The sequence below is a fragment of the Biomphalaria glabrata genome, chromosome 10 (assembly GCF_947242115.1).
Source record: "Biomphalaria glabrata chromosome 10, xgBioGlab47.1, whole genome shotgun sequence".
Classification (NCBI taxonomy): Eukaryota; Metazoa; Mollusca; class Gastropoda; family Planorbidae; genus Biomphalaria; species Biomphalaria glabrata.
Window position 1 is genome coordinate 40199042 of NC_074720.1, and position 21079 is coordinate 40220120.

General features: G+C 35.7%; 1 protein-coding gene and 1 long non-coding RNA gene across 4 annotated transcripts in view; one reads left to right on the forward strand and one right to left on the reverse strand.

Moving 5' to 3' along the window:
- The first annotated feature begins 1588 nt into the window (after positions 1-1588).
- On the forward strand, positions 1589-3738 carry LOC106059739 (uncharacterized). Of its 2 annotated transcripts, none has more exons than XR_008780136.1 (4): positions 1589-1650; positions 2438-2506; positions 3136-3305; positions 3416-3738. It is a non-coding gene; the product is annotated as an uncharacterized LOC106059739 (long non-coding RNA). The 2 variants fall into 2 exon arrangements; XR_008780135.1 differs by lacking the exon at positions 1589-1650 and adding an exon at positions 1695-1791.
- A 593-nt stretch (positions 3739-4331) lies between these two features.
- The window catches only part of LOC106059738 (double-stranded RNA-specific adenosine deaminase-like), a 30924-nt gene continuing 14176 nt past the window's right edge, over positions 4332-21079 (reverse strand). For both annotated transcript variants that reach the window (XM_056043972.1, XM_056043971.1), the window contains exons 2-10: positions 15683-15830; positions 14895-15045; positions 13704-13890; positions 11943-12036; positions 11236-11459; positions 10664-10834; positions 9531-9774; positions 7094-7254; positions 4332-6143 (exon numbers count right to left, since the gene is read on the reverse strand). In XM_056043972.1, the coding sequence (XP_055899947.1) occupies positions 6052-6143; positions 7094-7254; positions 9531-9774; positions 10664-10834; positions 11236-11459; positions 11943-12036; positions 13704-13890; positions 14895-15045; positions 15683-15830 (1472 nt within the window). In that variant the 3' untranslated portion in view covers positions 4332-6051. The remainder of the gene's footprint in view (positions 6144-7093; positions 7255-9530; positions 9775-10663; positions 10835-11235; positions 11460-11942; positions 12037-13703; positions 13891-14894; positions 15046-15682; positions 15831-21079) is intronic.

The window sequence follows — 21079 nt, forward strand, 5'->3', positions numbered from 1 at the left end:
AGATATAAGTATTTTTATTCCTAAGTGGAATTTCATGAAAGCTTTTGAAAAACTGTAGGGGGCCTCCACAAAAACCCTGCCCCGGGGTCCCTACATACTTAAATCAGGCCCTATAAATAATGGGTCATGGTACATTCTTATAAAATTCGCGCTTTTTGAGAATGTACTAAGACGAAGCAAGAGCTTTTCACATTAAGTTCCCCTCTAACCGTTCTGCTTACTCTAATCTTTAAATGGAATAGTTTGTTTAGGTCAGCCAGGAAAACCAACGACTTATTAGACACCCAGTGACATGACACATGAAATGCCTAGGACGCAATTATCTTCTTCTTTTTTTTTTTTGAAGTAACATCTGTCATCTAGAAGTAATATCATAACGTAATATTTCATACTATTGTAACCGAGGGCAAACACTCCACGAAAGATAAAAGTGAAGAGATATTTTTTTTACAAGATATTAGACTTAATTAGACGATCACAACATAAAAGTCTTATGAGTTCATTTAGCTGCTCTGGCCTGCAGGGTTCACTGTCTCCGCCCCTGCCTTCCACTAACATGCACTGTTCACTGCTGCCGCCTATGTCTTATCGTTCCAACAGGGCTCTCTATTTTGCCACTAACACAGGAACAATAGTATACATACACTAACAGGAATGACCCTTTCCAGTTTCCTCACAACACTTCTTCCTGACCAGACAAACTACACTGCTTCTGACCCGCTTATCACACTGGCAATGATCCCTTCTACAACTCAGGCGGTTCTAAGCTTCTAACCTATCTCTATTCTGTCTCTCTATCTACTTGGCTGGAATCAACAGTCCACCATCTTGTTTCTACCCACTCACTCGTCTTTAACAGTGCCCTGGTGCCCACCATACGCTCCAATGTAGGAGTAGAGATATAACATTATATTCATTTCAAACTTATTAAGACTGCTATTGTACTGTTAATAGTTTTCAGACTACATACATGTATAAATAAAATACAGTATTTAATCCTACGCAAGCATACATCCAGTATCTGGTGCATTATCAAACTTTATCTACATATATTATACACATATAATATGACATGTCATTTGTGGGCCGGGTTATATGGTAATTCCTGGGCCGATTTTGACACCCAGTCTCTCCTGTAATCATATAGAGTAATTTCCCTCTAATGAATACCCGGTATTTTCTGACATTGACGAACACCCCGAAATCTTTTTTAAAATGAGCCTCTATTTTAATAGCTATGCCGAAACTAGTCTGTTGTTTTTATTTATACTCCCATTTCTTTATAGTTCAGACACTTGCTTTCGTGTACTCTAAAAAACAAGGGTTTTACATGGGTTCAAAGAGCACTGGTAGGGCGATGCCATTTTTTTTTTCTTCTAGGACAGAAGGAGGGTAGGTCCGGGGTGAAGGAGATTTTTTAATGAAAATTTAAGTATCAGTTAAACATGAACTATCTAAAATGCTTCTAAATATGCCTAAAAACACAAATATGTCACACTCTTTGTGTAAATATGGGGTGTTTCATAATAATAGTTTGTCACAATCAAGGACACTAACGAACGCTATTTTAATGTTGAAAATACATATCAAAGGGATGTAACTCAAGGCCGGGAAATGGAGATTGCTTTGATTTATTTTGTAGGCCTATAGGTCTAACATTTTCTTACTTAATTTTCATTTGTTTTAGATGTAAGACCAAGTGTGATGTGAATGAGTATAAGAAAGGGAATATCGCTAAATATAGTTCTAATGAGGGGCAGAGTTGGATATAATGTGAATGAAAAAAATTATGTTTTTGTGAGTCTTTTTCACTCCTTGTCGCTCTAAATACTCTAATAAAACTCTAATTAATGAGGTACCTAGCATGGTATCATCAACACAGTACCAGAAAAAAAAAGTAGCGGGAGGGACAATTATTGATCAATCAGGTACCAAATTAGGTCACATTCAATGAGTGGAGTGAGCGGGCTATACGATATGATTTAAAGGTCATGTTTCTATAAGCCAACGGTTAATGAGGCTTTCATGTGGCCAGCACAATGACCAGCCGCTTTTACTTTTCTCCAACTAATGTCAGGTACCCATTAGAGCTGGGTGTACTCAGAGGTGCCCAAAGAACCCAAAATTGAAAATCTCAGTCTTCACCAGAATTTGAACCCGGGACCTCGATTCATAAGCCAAAAATTTTACTGCTCAGCCACTGCGCCTCCTTTGGACAAAAAAAAATAAACTAATATACTCAACTATCCAATGTCAGAAGAGCATCATGCAATTCAAGAATTTATTTTTAAAACTCCCCTTCTTGCAAATTAAGTAGAAATAGATGACCTTTCAAAATTTGTTGGTACAGGTCATCAAAAGGTTTATTTTATTTATATCTTTAATGAAGTACAACATTTGCCATTAATTTACTCATTCTTTCGATTCTCATTCACAGGGTTATTACTGGCTGCGATACATAACACATTCTAGGCACCACACTTGATCAAACACTATGCAGTATGAAGTAAGAGCTATGATACTAATACTACTGCTAGTTAAAATGGTGCCACCAATGGCACTTTTTATCTTCCAGTAGCAAAATGTAAAACATTTATGGTCAGTTCCCAATGTTTAGTAGTAATGTATGTATGTGACAATTGGCTATGTGTTTGTTAACAGTTGAATTAATTCCCTTTTATTCAAATCCTAAACCAACCACAGTCATATCTGCACTGGATGTGGCAAAATATATAGATCACAGCTAGGACTGTGTAATCCAGTGAAACACTGGACTTCTCCTATATCTTCGGACTAGAAGACATGCCCTCTTAATAATATTTTAATTATTAATTAAATGACAGAAGATCAATGACTAATGACCTTGATAGCTAGCATTGTTTTTACCCTTTAAAGTCTCCTTAAGATACTTGAGTAACATAACTCTTGACCTTTTCTTCTATTTTTCTCTCCCTGCCCTCGTTTCTAGAAACATTCTTAAAAGAACTTGAAGAAAAATCTGGTCATCTACACACACACACAAATCTTGACCCACATTACTAACCCGTCTCTTCCTAGCTACAGCCAACTTGTGCTTTGTAGGGTGATGTTCAGCTACTATTTTATAAAAATGTATTCTAATATCTGTATCTACAGGGTACAGCCATTTTTCTTAACCATAGAAATATACTGGGGCCTAATTTTCCACAGTGCTATCATGGACCTGATTGGAATGGGGTTGATAAGGAGTATGACCACGAAGAAAACATTTTTGGAGTCATTAACATGCCTGGTTGACTAATTGTCTCAGCTCTGCTCAAACAGACGTAGGTAGCCTTTTAGTTCTACGTTTATTTTTTGGTTTGATAGTATTGTTTCTTCAACAAACCAGTCTCTGTTGTTTTTTTGTAATAGTAATATATTCTGGTGTTTACAGACACAATGGCAAAGATGACTAGCAAAGATCCCAAGTAGGTGCTAACTAAACCAGTGCCAGCAGTGGGCTGCCCTGCTTTGTTCTTCTGGCTTGCATATATTAACACATGATATTGTCGGTATGTTTTGCACAAATTAAAACCCCAAGCAAGATGTAATTTTGTACTTAACAATTCAAATTCCAATGTTAAAAGTTTACAAATTAATGTAGCCTTATGTTTTGATTGAGGTCTTTAAATTGTCACATCATCATTGTTAGTCTAATTTCAATGATTCTGGAAGACCCTGATACCCAGAATAGTAAACCAGTCTGATTTTTTTTTTTCAAGAGAGTCCATTCTCCAGGACTAAAAAAAAAAATAGTAAATAGGAGACATTTATGTTTTTAAGGAGTTAAGTTCAAAATGTTATTTAGTCATTTTGCTGTGTATATTTGGGCAAATGTTTAAATAACTAGATCAATAAAATGTGAATTTCTATAACAGTGTTGATTTTATTTCACTACTGTATGGGATAATGTTAGTGTGAATGATCAGGTTGGCCACTAAAACTGAAACAAATGTCAAACCTTTAAGAAACAACATTTATCAAATTGTTTATTTCTCTCTATATATATTTAATCAACTTGAACAGGAAAACTATAACAAGTATCAACACAAAATAAAAGCATTTCAACAATGTATATTGATAAATTAGATTTCTTTTTTAAAAAAATAAAGAAAACAACATAAATAAACAACTTTTCTCCATATTTGAATACAATTTTTGTTTAAGTTTTGTTAGATGTGTTCAGTGAAACATTGAAACAGCCACTAGACATATTGAAACAAAACAAAAACAAACTTCCAAGTTTTAGATAATGCACTGTACAGGCTACATGACTGCCACCATGAAATACAAAACATACAGTCAAGTGATTGAAGATTGTCAAATCATTTTATTCATTCAAAATTTGTATTCCAATTTGCAACTCCAATTTCAATTAAAAATCAAAGTATATATAAGAAAAGTATAAAAAAATAGGTGACTAAATTAATAATGACTAGAAATGAGGACAATCCAATCAACAAACCAGTTCCTTAGGGATAGACAGAAATGACACTCCTGTCAACTAATAAACAAAGGATACAATATTTATTACAAAATGTTAATACATTGGATTGATAGGTGTAAATAAATACAGTTAAAAAATCACAACTTTTATGATACCTACTTCAGTGTTAGAACCCAACACAAAATGGCTACTAACTTTTGCGCTAAACAAAAAAAATGTAGCGAAAACAAGGATGTTGATTTAGATATTCCTGAGGGGGGTTAAAACATCTTACACAATACATTTATATATTCCTGAGAAAGTTGAACAAAAACTATGTGCTGAAAGGTACAAAGATAAATGATGTTGTATCATTGGCTAATTATGGTTCAAGAAAAAAGGACTATAGAAGATAGTTTCAACTAAAATTTAAGTATAGCATGCAATAAAAATTTCAAAAGGGTTTGGGGGGAAAACAAACATTAAGGCCAATCAACAATAAAATTGTTTCTTTTCATTAATAAAATATATTTTGAGGTACAAGATTTTGTATAGCATGATGAACAAAATATATATAAATGCATTTCTTTTTTTTCAATTCTATCTGGTGATCATGAGTTACAAGATGTCATACACTGGGACATTATTAAAAATATTTTTTATAACCTGCAGTTATAGAATATGGACATTGATCTCGACAACCAGCCAAGCGTTAAAAAAAAAATAAGAACTCCATCCAAGAAAAGGTAAGTTGTGCACATGACCTTTGAACTGGTTTCACCTGTCAGCGAATTTCCCATGCTGCCACTTAAGCAATGACTGAGTTGAGCTTAGAGCTTTTAAAGTAGCACCATGGTTAGTACAAATACAACGGTGTCACTGGACAAAACGAACAGAGTGATAACAAAATGTTTGGATTGAAATGAAGTGAATGGAGAAAAAAACAACAAAGAAACGGAAACACTATGCAACAAAATGAACTGGAAGAACAAGAACAACAGTTCACTTGGAGTCAACTAGAGAGAAACAAATCTGAACATTTAGTCTTTTCAAACTGAACACTCTAGCAATCACTGCAGAGGAATAATTGGTGCTACGCGTACAAACTCATTTTTAAGAGATAAAATTATGGTGCCATTTCAATGTTATCAAATTGTACGTGATAAATGTAACCACCTAGTGTGGAATGGATTAGTAAATGACATTTTAGAAAAGAGATTAAGTAAATAGTGTAATTTGATAGTAAAAATAGTACACAGTATGGTGTTCAATGCGAGTGTTTTGACCAATATTGTATGAATTATGATCCACTGGGTTACAACTCTGAAGATGATGGTTGTGATATAAAGCAAAGACAAAATACACAGATTTGAACATCTCAAGTCACACACTATGAATACATGAGAGGTGCTGCCACCTCCCTGTGCCAACCATACGCCATGAACCACAACAGATCTTGACTTGCATCTCCTTACGATGGTACTACCATGCTGCTTGTCAACTTGAGCAGACATCTGGCACATCAAACAAGACGAAGACAATGAGAGTGTAACATTTTTGGATCCGCTTTGCGAGAGCCCATATCGGCAAGCGCATGAACGGGGCTAGCACGGCCCAGGACATTTTAGACTATCCGTTCCATAGGTCTCCTGCAATGAGTACCACTGACCGAAACCCATGGCAGCAAGGTGCTGGCCTGTAATGGGTAGTGAAAAAAAAACAAAAAAACTTAGAAGACATTTCAAAAACTTAATAAAATTTATGTTTAGATATTTTCAAACTTAACCTAAAAGTATGTTGAAAAGTATTGTCTGCCTTATACAGATTAGATGATTTATTGTTAATAGAAGGAAAAATGGAATATTGCAGAGTAAATATACAGTGGCATACTAAACAAACTTGGCCAGCTAACTGGAGCTTTGATTTTATTGCAGTCTAATGCAGTATCTGACACATCATGAGACTTTATTTCATGCACCTATATTAAAGGTTGAGGTCGAAACAGACCCAGCCACTGTCCATTTGGTGCCTAATTTGTATAAACCCCCTGCAGGGCACATATCTTTTGACAGTCTCCTGATCTAGAAATTCACAGTGGGTATGTCAGCCTCATCACTTGACCTTTAAGGGAGCTATGATACAATACCCTGAAGATAGTGCCAGGGTTTTATGAAAAAAGTAGTCCTTAATCAAAATTACATTGACCAATTTTATATCAAATGTATGTAGCCATTAAGCCTTTTTTACTGATTTCAGCATAATGCACGCAACACCCTATTGTTTTAAAATGTCTTTTATGCACTGCTGGATAATAAACACATCAGAGAGATGGGTGCCTACAAGATTTTCATCAAGATTATTAATTTTCTTAGCAAAACAAAGAAACAGCTAGAGAGTATAGTTTATACAGTAGAGGTCAGTAAATTTTTTTTGGCAGCTGATAAAAGCGTACCTAGTGAATACATCATTAGAACAATTCTCCCATTCAAATTATGGCCCTTTATTTGTTCTTGACTTAGTGCTTAAAAAAAACAAATTGTCCCACTTTCACCATGGATCTAAAGAGTTCTACTTTTACCTGGCCAAGATCACTGTAACAAAACATAGACAGGTTTGAACTTAATAGTGAGTTAATATTCTACTTGCCTACAAAGCTCTTCATCCTCTGAAAAGTGGTCGCTGAGCGCTTGGCTTTAAGGTAATCTAAACCAGCAAGGTCATGACGACCATACCTCTTGCAGATTTGTTGAAACATGTTATAGAGTGTTATCTTAGAGATTCTTGATGGAATAACTTCTTCCATAGCTCTGAAAGTTTAATACAGAATGTTATCTTACAGATTCTTGATGGAACAACTTCTTCCATAACAAGATAACTCTGAAAGTACAACACTGAACAGAAGATACAATGCAAATACTCGGCACTTAATAAATAATGTTTACTGTACTTAGTTATAATTTACTTAAAATAAAATACTAAGCTTTCTTTATTTTTTATAAGAAATATGTTGTTCTTTTACTTCTAGAAAACTTTACTATGTGTTGGAAATAGCCATTGCAAATATTCATTACAAACAAATTTAGTGGCTGTTAGTTTGTTTATAAGCTTAATAATGTTAGTTAGCCAACACAGCAATTACAAATGTATAAGCCAATCTAATGTTCAATAATTAAGTTGTTAGTTCAGGAATCAAAGACTGTGCTCACTCCAAATACATTTAGACTGTGGGATGGTATCTGGCAGTTAGTTAAATGCTAAGACAAGTATATGTTAAATATAAGAAAACAAACTCTTCTTAGTGCATTCAAAAAAGGATTTCATTACCACACGCCTGAGTAGTCAACACACATCAAACTTAGACTCATGCTACGCCTACTTTGTTTTGAAACTTACTTCTAATCAGTCACAACTTGCAGCTTTAAATAAATCAAAGACATTTCCATTAAGGCAAGAACCTGACAAAACAAGTAAACTCTAGCTAGCTGTTCACTGACCTGTCCTTATTAGGTTATGTTCTAAAATTAGTGTAAATAAGTGATTGTACAGGACATTTAAAGTTGTTTGTTGGGTTGTTTATTTTTTTGATGTGATCTTTGATATTTTGTGTTTTTTTATTTTTGGCACAATTTAGGTAATGTCGTGCCCACAATCCCTCAAGGGCCACCCCCCCCTCCCCATAGCTCAAGAGCCAAATGTTACACAGCCAAGTTATTAGAAATTGATAGTCAAAAATTGTATGAAATCTTGTGTTTTTTTAATTAAGATTATTATTAATCCCATCTATATAAAGATTAAGAAAACATGTTGCATGGAAAGATAGCTTCTTCAGATAAACATTAAGTTTTGAAATAGGTTTTGCTGGCAGATGAGAACTGTGTGCAGACAAACAATTTGTTGGAGAAACCTGTCAAATCAATAGTCTATGCCAGGGGTTCTCAACCTGTGGGTCGCGACCCTTTTGGGGGTCAATTTACCATTTGCAAGGGGTCGCCTAAGACCATCGAAAATATGGATTAGTATTGTCTACGCTTCGAATTGCTGTATGTGTGTGTGTGTGGGTCGCGGCAGAGTGGGGATTGTAAAAAGGGGTCGCCGAGTTTAAAAGGTTGAGAACCGCTGGTCTATGCTGTGTCACCATTTCAACTTAACATAGTTTTAAGTATTGAGAAAAGTACAATTCAGACAAGTCTAAATTCTTTGTTCAAGTGTATATTTAAATGTAAGATGGATAGTAACTTAAATGATGAAAAAAAAAGTTTCATTTGCTAAAAAAAGAAAAATACTTTTTAAAAATACTATCCTTTAAAAAAAAAAGATCTATTAGATTAAACATGCTAACTTGAGTCACAATGAATCCCAAGGTTTTGTTGACTGCTATATAAATCAGCAATAATTAAGGATTCTAAATAATTATGCTTACTAAGAGCCACATTGGAAGAATGGTTTGACAGTGATAAGAAAATTGGGACAAGTATTTCAAAACAAATGTGTAAAAAAAAAAAACCTAGAGAAAGTCATTGATCTAATTTGACTAATTCAACTATTGAAACCCAGTTTGTAATAGTAAGACTCTACAGCAGTTTGTTTTTTTTAACACAGAAAAGAGATAAATGAAATAGAGTATTGATTTACTTCTACTATCATATTTACTGTGATACTATAAACAAATGTCATTGATTACACTTGAAAGTTATTTCCAAAAGTAAGAATCTATGAAGAACATAAATAAATGTTAAATTACTTTAACATAGGTGGACAAATCATCATATTATGTCCTTAACTTCATGTTACAATGGTCCTATTGTGAATTTTAAAAAGTAATCATCAACTTAACATTCGGATTTTGTTATGTTCATAAGAATGGTTGTGTGGTTTGGGCTCTGGACTGGTTATGGGTTCAAATCCTGCACACTGCCATCCCCCACAATCCTGTGGGAGACTTGGGCTACATTGTAATAATCTTCCAATAATCTTTAAATCTGAAGGAACATCCAAACATGAGTCAAACAAAACACTAACTGGTTTGTTTTGATTTCTGACATGAAATTACAGTCAAGATCTCAGAATATTGGTTGCTACTTACTCCATGTTAGTAACACCAGTGATAGCATCAATAACTTCAGCATCTATGTCCCCATAGGACCAGGTGATGCAGTACTGCTTGGATTTGGTGATGTTATAGTTATCTGCTAAATCATCATGAGGGTAATGGATATCTGGTGTGTTGATCCTGTACGGGCGCTGTATCACCTCGTGAAGTCGACCACATTTCAAACGCCCACTCACAGCTCGAGGGACATGTCCTCTTTGGTCCCCAGTGTGACTGCCTGAAACACAGAAAGAGTACATATTTCAATGATATCATTTTCTTTACAACATTGAAAACACTGGTTATATACTAGACTTATAGCACTAAAAGCATATCCCTCTTATTAGGCTGTGTAGGTAGGTATATGAAATATATTTATTTTGAATATATATTCTGTCAGGAGGCACGGTGGCTGAGCGGTAAAGCACTTGGGTTCTGAACTGGGGGTCCTGGGTTCGAATCTTGGTGAAGACTGGCTTTTTTTTATTTTGGGATCTTTGGGTGCCTCAGAGTCCACCCAGCTCTATACCTGACATTAGTTGGAAAAGTAAAGGCTGTTGGTCATTGTGCTGGCCACTTTGCACCCTGGTTAACTGTGGGCCACAGAAACACATGACCTTTACATCATCTGCATTATAGATCACAAGGTCTGAAAGGGGAACTTTACTTTACTACTACTATATATTCTGTCTGTGAATAAATAAGGTCCAAGCAACAACTTAACTAAAAGGCAAAATTCTATTTGAATGTAAATTGTGGGATATGTGGCACAAATGAATCTCAACTTGAACTGAAAATGCTTTAGCATGAAAGATGTACTATATATATTTTTTTTTATAAATAATTTTCTACACTACATTTCCATTTCTTACAATAATAAAAAATTTAAACCTTATTGTATAATTTTATAACATAGAATTTAATTTAATTTCAAGTAAGACTTATCTATGACAAATGAGCTAATAAAGATGTACATTCCACGTAAGACTTACAAGGGAGCTAATAAAGACGTTACTTCAAAAAAGAAGATGATTACGTCAAGGGAGCTAATATAAATGTACTTTTCAAGTAAGACTTACCTATGACAAAGGGAGCTAATAAAGATGTACATTTCAAGTAAGACTTACCTATGACAAGGGAGCTGATGTAGATAGGGTCTAAAAAGTGAGACAACAAGGCACCCTGGACACCTAATACATTCCAGCGACAAATTTTATCACTGCAAGTCATTATCCGCAGTCTCTCTTTTCCATTAGCTCCTGCTGGAACGGGGAAATCTGTTGGAATGGCCCCTTCACCTAAACAATTAGGTACAAAGAGATTGTCAGGTTATTCAATGATTAAACTTTGTACATAGAGATTGTCAGGTTATTCAATGATTAAACTTTGTACATAGAGATTGTCAGGTTATTCAATGATTAAACTTTGTACATAGAGATTGTCAGGTTATTCAGCGATAAAACTTTAAAAAAATTAATGCTTGTTAAATCTATGTTATTGCAAGCAAAGAAAGTAGCCATCATCCTTTCTGTTTCTTAGTTTAGCCCCTTGACAACCCAAGTTACATATACAGTGTATGAAAGCCTTATAAAAATAAAAACTAATATAAATGCTTTTTAAACTCATCTTCATAGTAAGAAACACAAATTTAACTGAATTTCAAATTGGATCAACAAACGTTTAAAAAGCCACTACTGACCATCATCTATTATTGTTCTCAACTGTCCTTGTTTACGAATGGCTCTCATTTTATTTGGGAAATTACTGATGGTGGGGAATGCTGCTGCATCACCGCAGGGTGGTCTCGAGATGTAAAGATGAACTTGAATTTTATCACGAATCTTCAGTTTGCCTGTGTCACTTCGTGTGAATATTGGATGGGATCTGTTGCCATTGTAGTTTTGAAGCTGCTTAAATAAATATCTGAAAAATTGTAAATGATTTCAAAATGTTATTTGTAGGAAGCAAAAATGTGATCCAATGGAGAAAGGATTGGAAACAAATAAAATACTTATTCTGGCCTATTACACAGTAAACCTTTTCAACGAGAAAGACAGAGGGGACAACAGAATGAAAAGTAGACAGAGGTAGTCAAACTACAGGACTGAATGAAAAGCAGAAAGAGGTAGTAGAACTACAGGACTAAATGAAAAGCAGACAGAGGTAGTCGAACTACAAGACTGAATGAAAAGCAGACAGAGGACTGTTCTTTCAACAACCCTAACCATACAAAATTAAATGAATATCATTTTAGTTAAACCATTTTCCTCATTTAGACAAAAAAGGATTGCAGCCACATTTTATTATAGAAATGAACCATTACGAATTTGTTAAATCACAATCTGAACTGATGTTATATTAAGAACATACCTACTATTTTATTAGGAAAATACAAACAAAATCTACCTGATAAATGCTCTTCTAGCTATGATCTCTGCATGAGAATGTATAATCCTTTTACCATCTAATGTCATGTGCTGATACAAAATACATCTGTTGCCTGTTCACGCAGAAAAAGAGAAACAAGTTCATTAAAGACAAACTTATTATTATCCTCATTCCAATTAAACAAAGCAAGAAGCAACCAGAGAATGAAGTGTAGATCGTTAGTTTTTACTTCTTTTAAAACACTGCCAGTCAATGCTGTTAAGTAGTTTAGAGGCGATACAAAATCTGTGAAAACTTCTCAGAACAGCCCAAAAATATTTCCTCTCATCCCTAGTCAACATGACAACAAGCATAACAAAAGGTAAGGATTCAGTTTGTTTTACAAGTTGGGTACATTCCTTCAGAAATGAAGATTATTAGGTTCCTACCCAAACATAATACAGTGCGGCTGTGAATGATGGGTGGCATGGTTGAGATGATGTCATGGGCAGGTATGGCCAGAGCCAGAGTCTTCTACGTTCTCTTTTTCTTCTTCTTCGTTCTCATGGCCAGAGTGAATATTCAACTTATTTTTGGTATGAAAGAGTTATATCCCTTTGTTTATATCCCCAGCTATGAATGTGAACTCATACACCTTATGTTTTTTAATGTGTTAGTTTCTGCTTTATATTAAAACTCAATGATTCTGACAGCTACTTTTGGAGATTAGTAGAGAGAGGACTATATGAGATTATATTTTGAATGTCTCAGTGATTATGTTAATATATGGATATATTCAGTGATAACTATTTGTATAGCCAGCAGCATATGGCCAGACAGTATTAATATTCTTGATTCTATTCTTTATGTTCATTAAATCACTTGTCTGTTTATATCAGACTTTTTTTTGGTGTATTGTAACGACTTATTATGGGTGTAAGTTAATCGCAGTTCAAGCTCTACTTCAAGCACCTGCAAATGAATAACCCATGTTAACGTCAACCAGTAAGACACTGCATTATTACAAGCAAAAGGACGTTGAATTATGGTAGTACAGCTAAAGTGATCCAAGTTATAGTTTTCCTAAGTACCCCTTGAGCCAAGTAAAAAAAAAACCTGAAAAATGACAGTTCAAAGTGCATTCCTTTCTAGCAGGCAGCTAAATTGGCTTTTTTTTTGTAGTGTCAATATATATATATATATATTGTTACAATCTCTCCTACTTTCCAGGCTCTCTTCAAACTGCACCACATGACACAATGAACTTAAAGAACCTCACAACTCAGGGCTCCAAAGTATCAGTCAGTTTAATTTCAAATACATCACCATTGGCAACAACATTAACACTGTCTTTACAAAAACCTAGTCTTGCTCCGCCTGACTTCACACACCATGCTGTTCTTGCCTCGTACTGGTCACATTGCGAGGTAACGTGAAGTCAGTGATTCTAACACACTCGCTCTTATATAGTGTCTCTACTGGCCTCGAACCTTCTTGACCACTCCAGTTGATCACTTTCGCCGTGACTTGTGTGCGTAATATTTACGACACTGGTCCTTGCCGAACGGGCGTGTACTTTCACTGGTCTCGGTTGACCGCTCGTCCTGCACTGGACTGTGGTGATTTGGGTAGGCTAAAAACACACAGCACTACCCCCATCTGTGTCACCACCAGGTTTACAACAATATATATATATATATATATAAGATGAGTAGATAATGTGTTACACATAAATAAATAATACAACCTTGAACAAAAAAACTACTGGAGAAATACACTTTGTAAACTTTGATTATTTACCTGTACCAAGTCCCACCACTCTCATCTTGCCATGATATTCTAGGACAAATGCTGCTGCAATTTTATCCTTGCTGTAGTTGATAAACTGAGTCTCTTCAGCAGTATCTAAAACATGGCGACACACCAGAACCACTCTGTGGGCATGGGAGCCTACTTCCTCTATTGACATAGCTCTCAATTTCTTATGCTGCAAAAAAAAATAAAAAAATTCTCCTTTATTTCCAAAATTATAATTTTGATGACAGAAAAAGATAATTTATTGGATTGATGTTACAACCTATCATCCATGTAGCTCTAAAAATCCTTGGGAGATTTTGGCATCACCCTTTTTTCCATCCAGATTTATTTTCTTCTTGCAAGTTTGGACTCCAAGCTGTTGTAAATCTGTTTAAACATTGTTTTGTCTCCCTTTAGGGCTGAGGTCAAATATCATCTCAGCAGCTAAGAGTTGACATTCTTTATATTCCTTTTTAATTTGTACAATTATTTTAGGGCATTGCCACATATGGTTGGGTTGAATTTACATTTCTTTTGTTTAAGGTATTGATCCTTAAACTTTTTGGAGGACATTTCCTGTCCAGGCACAGTCCAGGTATGTATGTGGTTTTCTTAAGACCCAAGTTTTACAACACATTACCATCACTATTATCCCTTTAGGGCTAAGGTCAAATATCATCTCAGCAGCTAAGAGTTGACATTCTTTATATTCCTTTTTAATTTGTACAATTATTTTAGGGCATTGACACATATGGTTGGGTTGAATTTACATTTCTTTTGTTTTAGGTATTGATCCTTAAACTTTTTGGAGGACATTTCCTGTCCAGGCACAGTCCAGGTATGTAAGTGGTTTTCTTAAGACCCAAGTTTTACAACACATTACCATCACTATTATCCCCATGTGACTACTAAAGTATGGCTCGTTACCTATAAAGATTCTTTAAAATTCCTATTAGCAGTTTCAGGAATAACATGCTCAAATTGATTCACTTTTTCCCTGATTGTCAACCTAGCTCTAACTAGTAACTAAAAACTACTCGGAGATTTAAAAATGCCAAGTTAATGTGATAACATTGCCCCTTGGAGTCTGTGTAAGAAACTGGGTTACATATGAAATACAGACTACAGTAATAGGTTTTGTTTTCTTTGAACAAGGACAGAGTTCTTGAAAGTAAAAGCTCTGGTTCTACTTACAGCCACTTCATTCACCATTTCCAGATTTTTCCTGCCCCTGTCATACATAATTTTTAAGGCCTGAGCAGCAGCAGCTTTTTTAGCATTTTTCTTGGAAGAGCCTGATCCAGTAGGGAATGTCTCACCATCCACTACAGCAGCAGTGTGGAACCTAGAGTGTAACACAAGTGTTCACAGTGTTTCATTACAGCACAAATCAGATAGTACCACACATTTTTTTTAACAATAATGAATGTCTTCATCTATAGAAGTTCATACTAATAACTAATATCAGTCCCTAATAACAAACTATAATGTACTCTTTACATGAATTTGAGTTTGAGTTTTGAGTTTAGGCACATCTGCACAATTTAGGCCATGTTGTGCCCGTAATCCTTTAAGGATCACTCTCCCTTTATATAACAAGGGCTAAATTCTATACAGTTAAATCATTAAAAACAAGGTCTATTCACAGTTAAAATAATAAAGGTAGTAAAAATTGAATATATGTGTTTAGGGTAAAGATAAGAAACTGGTATAAGTTCCTAATGGTTACCTAGATGTATTATATAGTTAAGATCAGTATATATTCCCAATGAGTACTTCAAAAAAAGGTCTTAATAATAACCTTAAAGTATAATGCACTCTTTACATCTTTATATATTTATGTTAATGCTAAGCAATTGGTCTAAGTTCTCAATAATCACCATGATCTATAATACACTTCTGATCTGTATAATCAGAATGAGTGCTTCAAAAAGATGTCCACATTAAGCCCAAGCAAGTAAAATCCCCACTAGATTTGTTACCTTGATGCATGATGTGGTCCTGATCTTTCCATATCTTTGAAAGACACTTTCACCTCCCTGGTTTGTCCATATTCCATCAACACACTCACTAGATCTCTTTTCACATGCATCAAGACATGTGCAGGGAGATAACTATCATAGTCAATCTCTGAAATACAAATTTATGCCCTTGACTAGACCATTTTAATACACAGTAGGACATTATTTTTTTGCAGTCATAAACCATACACCATACAGTAAGAGTATATCTTCAGGTATTTCTGGTTATTAAAAAAAATCCAATGAGAATTGTGCTTATCTAATAAGACCTTAAAAAGCTTAGGTTTTTCTCTCAGAAATTGTAGTACTGGTTAAAAAAAAGGGGGAATTATTTTAATATAACATATAATATATTTATTGTAGCTTAACATCGGCAAGGTTAAGGGTCACACCTAGTCTTGTATGTGTATATTTTACTGTTTTCATTGGCTATACTCTTACTGTAGGTCTTATTAGACAAGTAGAAATAGAGGAAATCTTAAGACCTAGTATGAAGTCAGTGCCTAGATACAAATCAATGGAAAGAAATAAAACACTTCATGGCAAATGCTATGAGAGAATGTGCCTTACAAGGTGAAACCTAGAACTACATGAGAGATTTATGATGATTATAGTCTCCACTGGGATCAAAAGGGAGGTAAAACAAAATGGACAAACTTGCTCCTTCTTAATCCACCCCCACCCCCCTTTTTAAAAAAAATATTCTGAAGAAGAAAGAAAAACAGGAGGAAAGAAGGAAAATACACAAATATCTGTCCAAATCTCCTTTATGTTATTCTCAGTACATGTAGTGTTATTTTGTAGGGAGATAAATAACAACAACCAGAGTACATCTCTACTATGGTCAGCACTCATTCCAAATGTTCAGAACCACTGTAATACGACTTTTACATTTCAATTGAGCTATAAAATGAACAAAAGGAAAAGATTCACACACAGTAGGCCTGCAGCATTCACATTTAGATTGCAACCAGTACAGGCGGACTACACAAAGATTTGTCGCCCTTGTCTTGGGTTGGCTTCCGTAACGTATTTGGTACTACGCCGTGTCCTAAGTCAGCGTTTCAACTTGTTCCGGTTTGAAAACGACCTGAAATAGATCTACGCGCTTTAGTGGCATGGAAAGTAAGCATAATGTACTTGAACAAATGCTGACGTTTAATCAGGCGTACAGTCAGCGCCCTTAGACCAAGCGGGGAGTACTTTTGTACTTGTGTAGATGAATAGGACCCTGAATGGGGCATTGTATTCTTAAACCAAGGTTAATGTTGTTACACACCAGCGATCAAACATTTGCACAAGTTCCAATGGCCAAGAGATTTTTTGTTATTCGATAGTTGTTGGGAATGAATAACGAAAACGATTCATCTTGTTCACAAGATTCGATTTTTTTCAACCAGTTTTTTTTTTTTTTTTGTTAAAAGACAACTAAAGAAGTACAACGCGAGCCCTATGTTGAACTCTATACAAAAGTGGTCATCGAGGCTACGACTATTACTGCATATCACCAGTGTCAACAAAGTTGTGGGACATAGAACCAGGAATAGTCCACAGTACAAGCTGTGTGTAGAATGGAAACACGAGTCACTAAAGCCAGTACCTATATACAAAAATAAATATTCTGATAGTCCCGAATGTTAGGCCTACTAAGACAGCGCGGCCTGTGTATGTAATAAATATGTAGACCTACTGGCAGTTTGATAAGACTGGCGCTACGAATGGTTGGGGGAAATAGAAAGAGGGGGGGGGGAAGAAAGTCATACTTGTTACTTTTTGTGTGGGGTGGGGGTGTATTCTGGGGGTCGGGGCTCACAAAAACTATGAACTAACCTGCACATTCCAATGTTGCTACAAGTTATCAAAAAAAGCTTCTCTCAAACCATTGTGTGCCATTCGAATCAAGTGGATTTAACACTAACGCAGTGACATGTATACATACTGTCGTAATACACTTGGACAAAAGAACAAGCATTGAACACGATATCTAGATTTAGTAACCATGTATTGATCGACACTAAAAAAAAAAAGATTACAATAAGTGCTCGAGATAGCGTGTTTACTTATCATTACCGAGACACACAGGGCTCGAGAGAGAGAAGGAGAGCGGTTTCATCTTCAATTGTGTGGATCTTTTCAGTTTCAACTAGTGCTACATTTACCATCATTACAACGGAAAGATACGAGGTGGCTAAGTGGTTAAATGCTTGGCTTCCGAACCGGAATCCTCGTGAAGACTGGGATTTCTACTTTCGGGATCTTTAAGGCGCCTTTGAGTCCACCCAGCTGTAACGGGTACCTGACAGTAGTTGAGGAAAAGTAAAGGAGGTTGGTCGTTGTGCTGGCCACATGACACCCTCGTTAACCCTGGGCCACAGAAGCAGATGACCTTTACACCATCGCCCTATAGATCTCAAGGTGTTAAAGGGGAACTTTTTCTTTATGCATCAAATAATGCTCAACTCCACTATCTTTGCATTGCTTACCAGCAAGCAATTCAATAAAAGGTTATGTTAAATATAAGTGAACTCCATAAGACCATACAATCACGTCTTGGTTTATCTGCGATTTAACAAAAAAATGCACCGTTATATCATTAACATTAACAACGGTCTAAACAAAGCTGACCCCCCCCCCCCTTTTTTTTTTTTATTTAGCTCTTGGCTAAATGTATATTGCACTTGATCTGAAGTAGAAAGCCTAACAATGTCTACGGCCTTCAATCACCAAGCAACACTCGGAATGTAAGCAAATAACTCTCTTCGTAATCGTTCACTGCCTGGGTAACCTTTCTGCTCCAAGTGCCACCTACTGATACCTACTACTTCATTCTGTTCACCCGTCTACTTACCATGAAGTTGGTCCTTTTTTTTTTTTTTTTCAATTTGATATTACTAGCCGATCAAAAACCTATCATTCAACTTTATCTACGAACCTGAGGCATAGACTTTATCTAGTACTAAGTACTGGCTTTGTCTCCATTCATTAAAAGCAAACCCGCTAGTGCCCACTGAAAGTGTAGTTAGAGAACAACACTTCATGTTTCAAAAAGGAATTTCGATTAAAAGGTTCTAGAGGCGCAAGTCGCTAGGAAATGAAATCCATTATTAAATCGTCATTTTGTTGTGGTTTACAAAAAATGCTTCGTGTCAATCTAAAGACCCATTTCTTTCTTTCTAATAAAACCGTTAGAAAGTCCGCTGACGTGTACACACATGGTAAGACAGCTAAGACCAACAGCAAACAAAGATATGCAATGAACAAGAATGTGAGCAAACACAAAGAATATTAAGATCTAGTTCAAACGGTCAATGATTTAGCTCATTCAAATACAACGTGGTAATGACTAGCAATTATTTGTACAATTTATTTAGAACTAAGACTAAACATTGACATTTGCTGGAAGGGCACTTTATCCTTGGCTAGTATTATTTGTAGGTCTGCATAGTACACGCTTCTACAAACAGTAAATACATTTCTGATCTGTCTTGATTTTGGCTATTTTTTTATTATTCTTTGAACACAAATAACATTCATTAAATATGGTTTTAATAACAATAAAGCAACGAAAGTCTAAATGAGATTCTATGCTAATAAATAATTGTGCAGTTTCAACTTGCTCCGAGAATGGGTGTGGGATATATAACGTGTACACACTTTTTACCAGAGAGACAGACAGTGAGTTGATATCAGCTTTGTAATAAGGAGGGCCTGTCATTCAAAGAGACTATTTATATTCAAGGCCAAAGACAGAGTGGAATGGAGAAAGACAATCGACAGATCATGTATTTTTGCCTCAACGGTTCAACAGACTTAGGGATAGGTGAGGTGAAGGCAATGAACGTCTGAATGAGATTCTACGGTTTTCCAACTGTTAAAGAAAGCCTAGAGGTTGCACTGTTGGCTAAAGCAAACTGATAATGAACGTCTGAATGAGATTCTACGGTTTTCCAACTGTTAAAGAAAGCCTAGAGGTTGCACTGTTGGCTAAAGCAAACTGATAATGAACGTCTGAATGAGATTCTACGGTTTTCCAACTGTTAAAGAAAGCCTAGAGGTTGCACTGTTGGCTAAAGCAAACTGATAATGAACGCCTGAATGAGATTCTACGGTTTTCCAACTGTTAAAGAAAGCCTAGAGGTTGCACTGTTGGCTAAAGCAAACTGATAATGAACGCCTGAATGAGATTCTACGGTTTTCCAACTGTTAAAGAAAGCCTAGAGGTTGCACTGTTGGCTAAAGCAAACTGATAATGAACGCCTGAATGAGATTCTACGGTTTTCCAACTGTTAAAGAAAGCCTAGAGGTTGCACTGTTGGCTAAAGCAAACTGATAATGAACGTCTGAATGAGATTCTACGGTTTTCCAACTGTTAAAGAAAGCCTAGAGGTTGCACTGTTGGCTAAAGCAAACTGATAATGAACGTCTGAATGAGATTCTACGGTTTTCCAACTGTTAAAGAAAGCCTAGAGGTTGCACTGTTGGCTAAAGCAAACTGATAATGAACGTCTGAATGAGATTCTACGGTTTTCCAACTGTTAAAGAAAGCCTAGAGGTTGCACTGTTGGCTAAAGCAAACTGATAATGAACGCCTGAATGAGATTCTACGGTTTTCCAACTGTTAAAGAAAGCCTAGAGGTTGCACTGTTGGCTAAAGCAAACTGATAATGAACGTCTGAATGAGATTCTACGGTTTTCCAACTGTTAAAGAAAGCCTAGAGGTTGCACTGTTGGCTAAAGCAAACTGATAATGAACGTCTGAATGAGATTCTACGGTTTTCCAACTGTTAAAGAAAGCCTAGAGGTTGCACTGTTGGCTAAAGCAAACTGATAATGAACGTCTGAATGAGATTCTACGGTTTTCCAACTGTTAAAGAAAGCCTAGAGGTTGCACTGTTGGCTAAAGCAAACTGATAATGAACGTCTGAATGAGATTCTACGGTTTTCCAACTGTTAAAGAAAGCCTAGAGGTTGCACTGTTGGCTAAAGCAAACTGATAATGAACGCCTGAATGAGATTCTACGGTTTTCCAACTGTTAAAGAAAGCCTAGAGGTTGCACTGTTGGCTAAAGCAAACTGATAATGAACGCCTGAATGAGATTCTACGGTTTTCCAACTGTTAAAGAAAGCCTAGAGGTTGCACTGTTGGCTAAAGCAAACTGATAATGAACGTCTGAATGAGATTCTACGGTTTTCCAACTGTTAAAGAAAGCCTAGAGGTTGCACTGTTGGCTAAAGCAAACTGATAATGAACGCCTGAATGAGATTCTACGGTTTTCCAACTGTTAAAGAAAGCCTAGAGGTTGCACTGTTGGCTAAAGCAAACTGATAATGAACGCCTGAATGAGATTCTACGGTTTT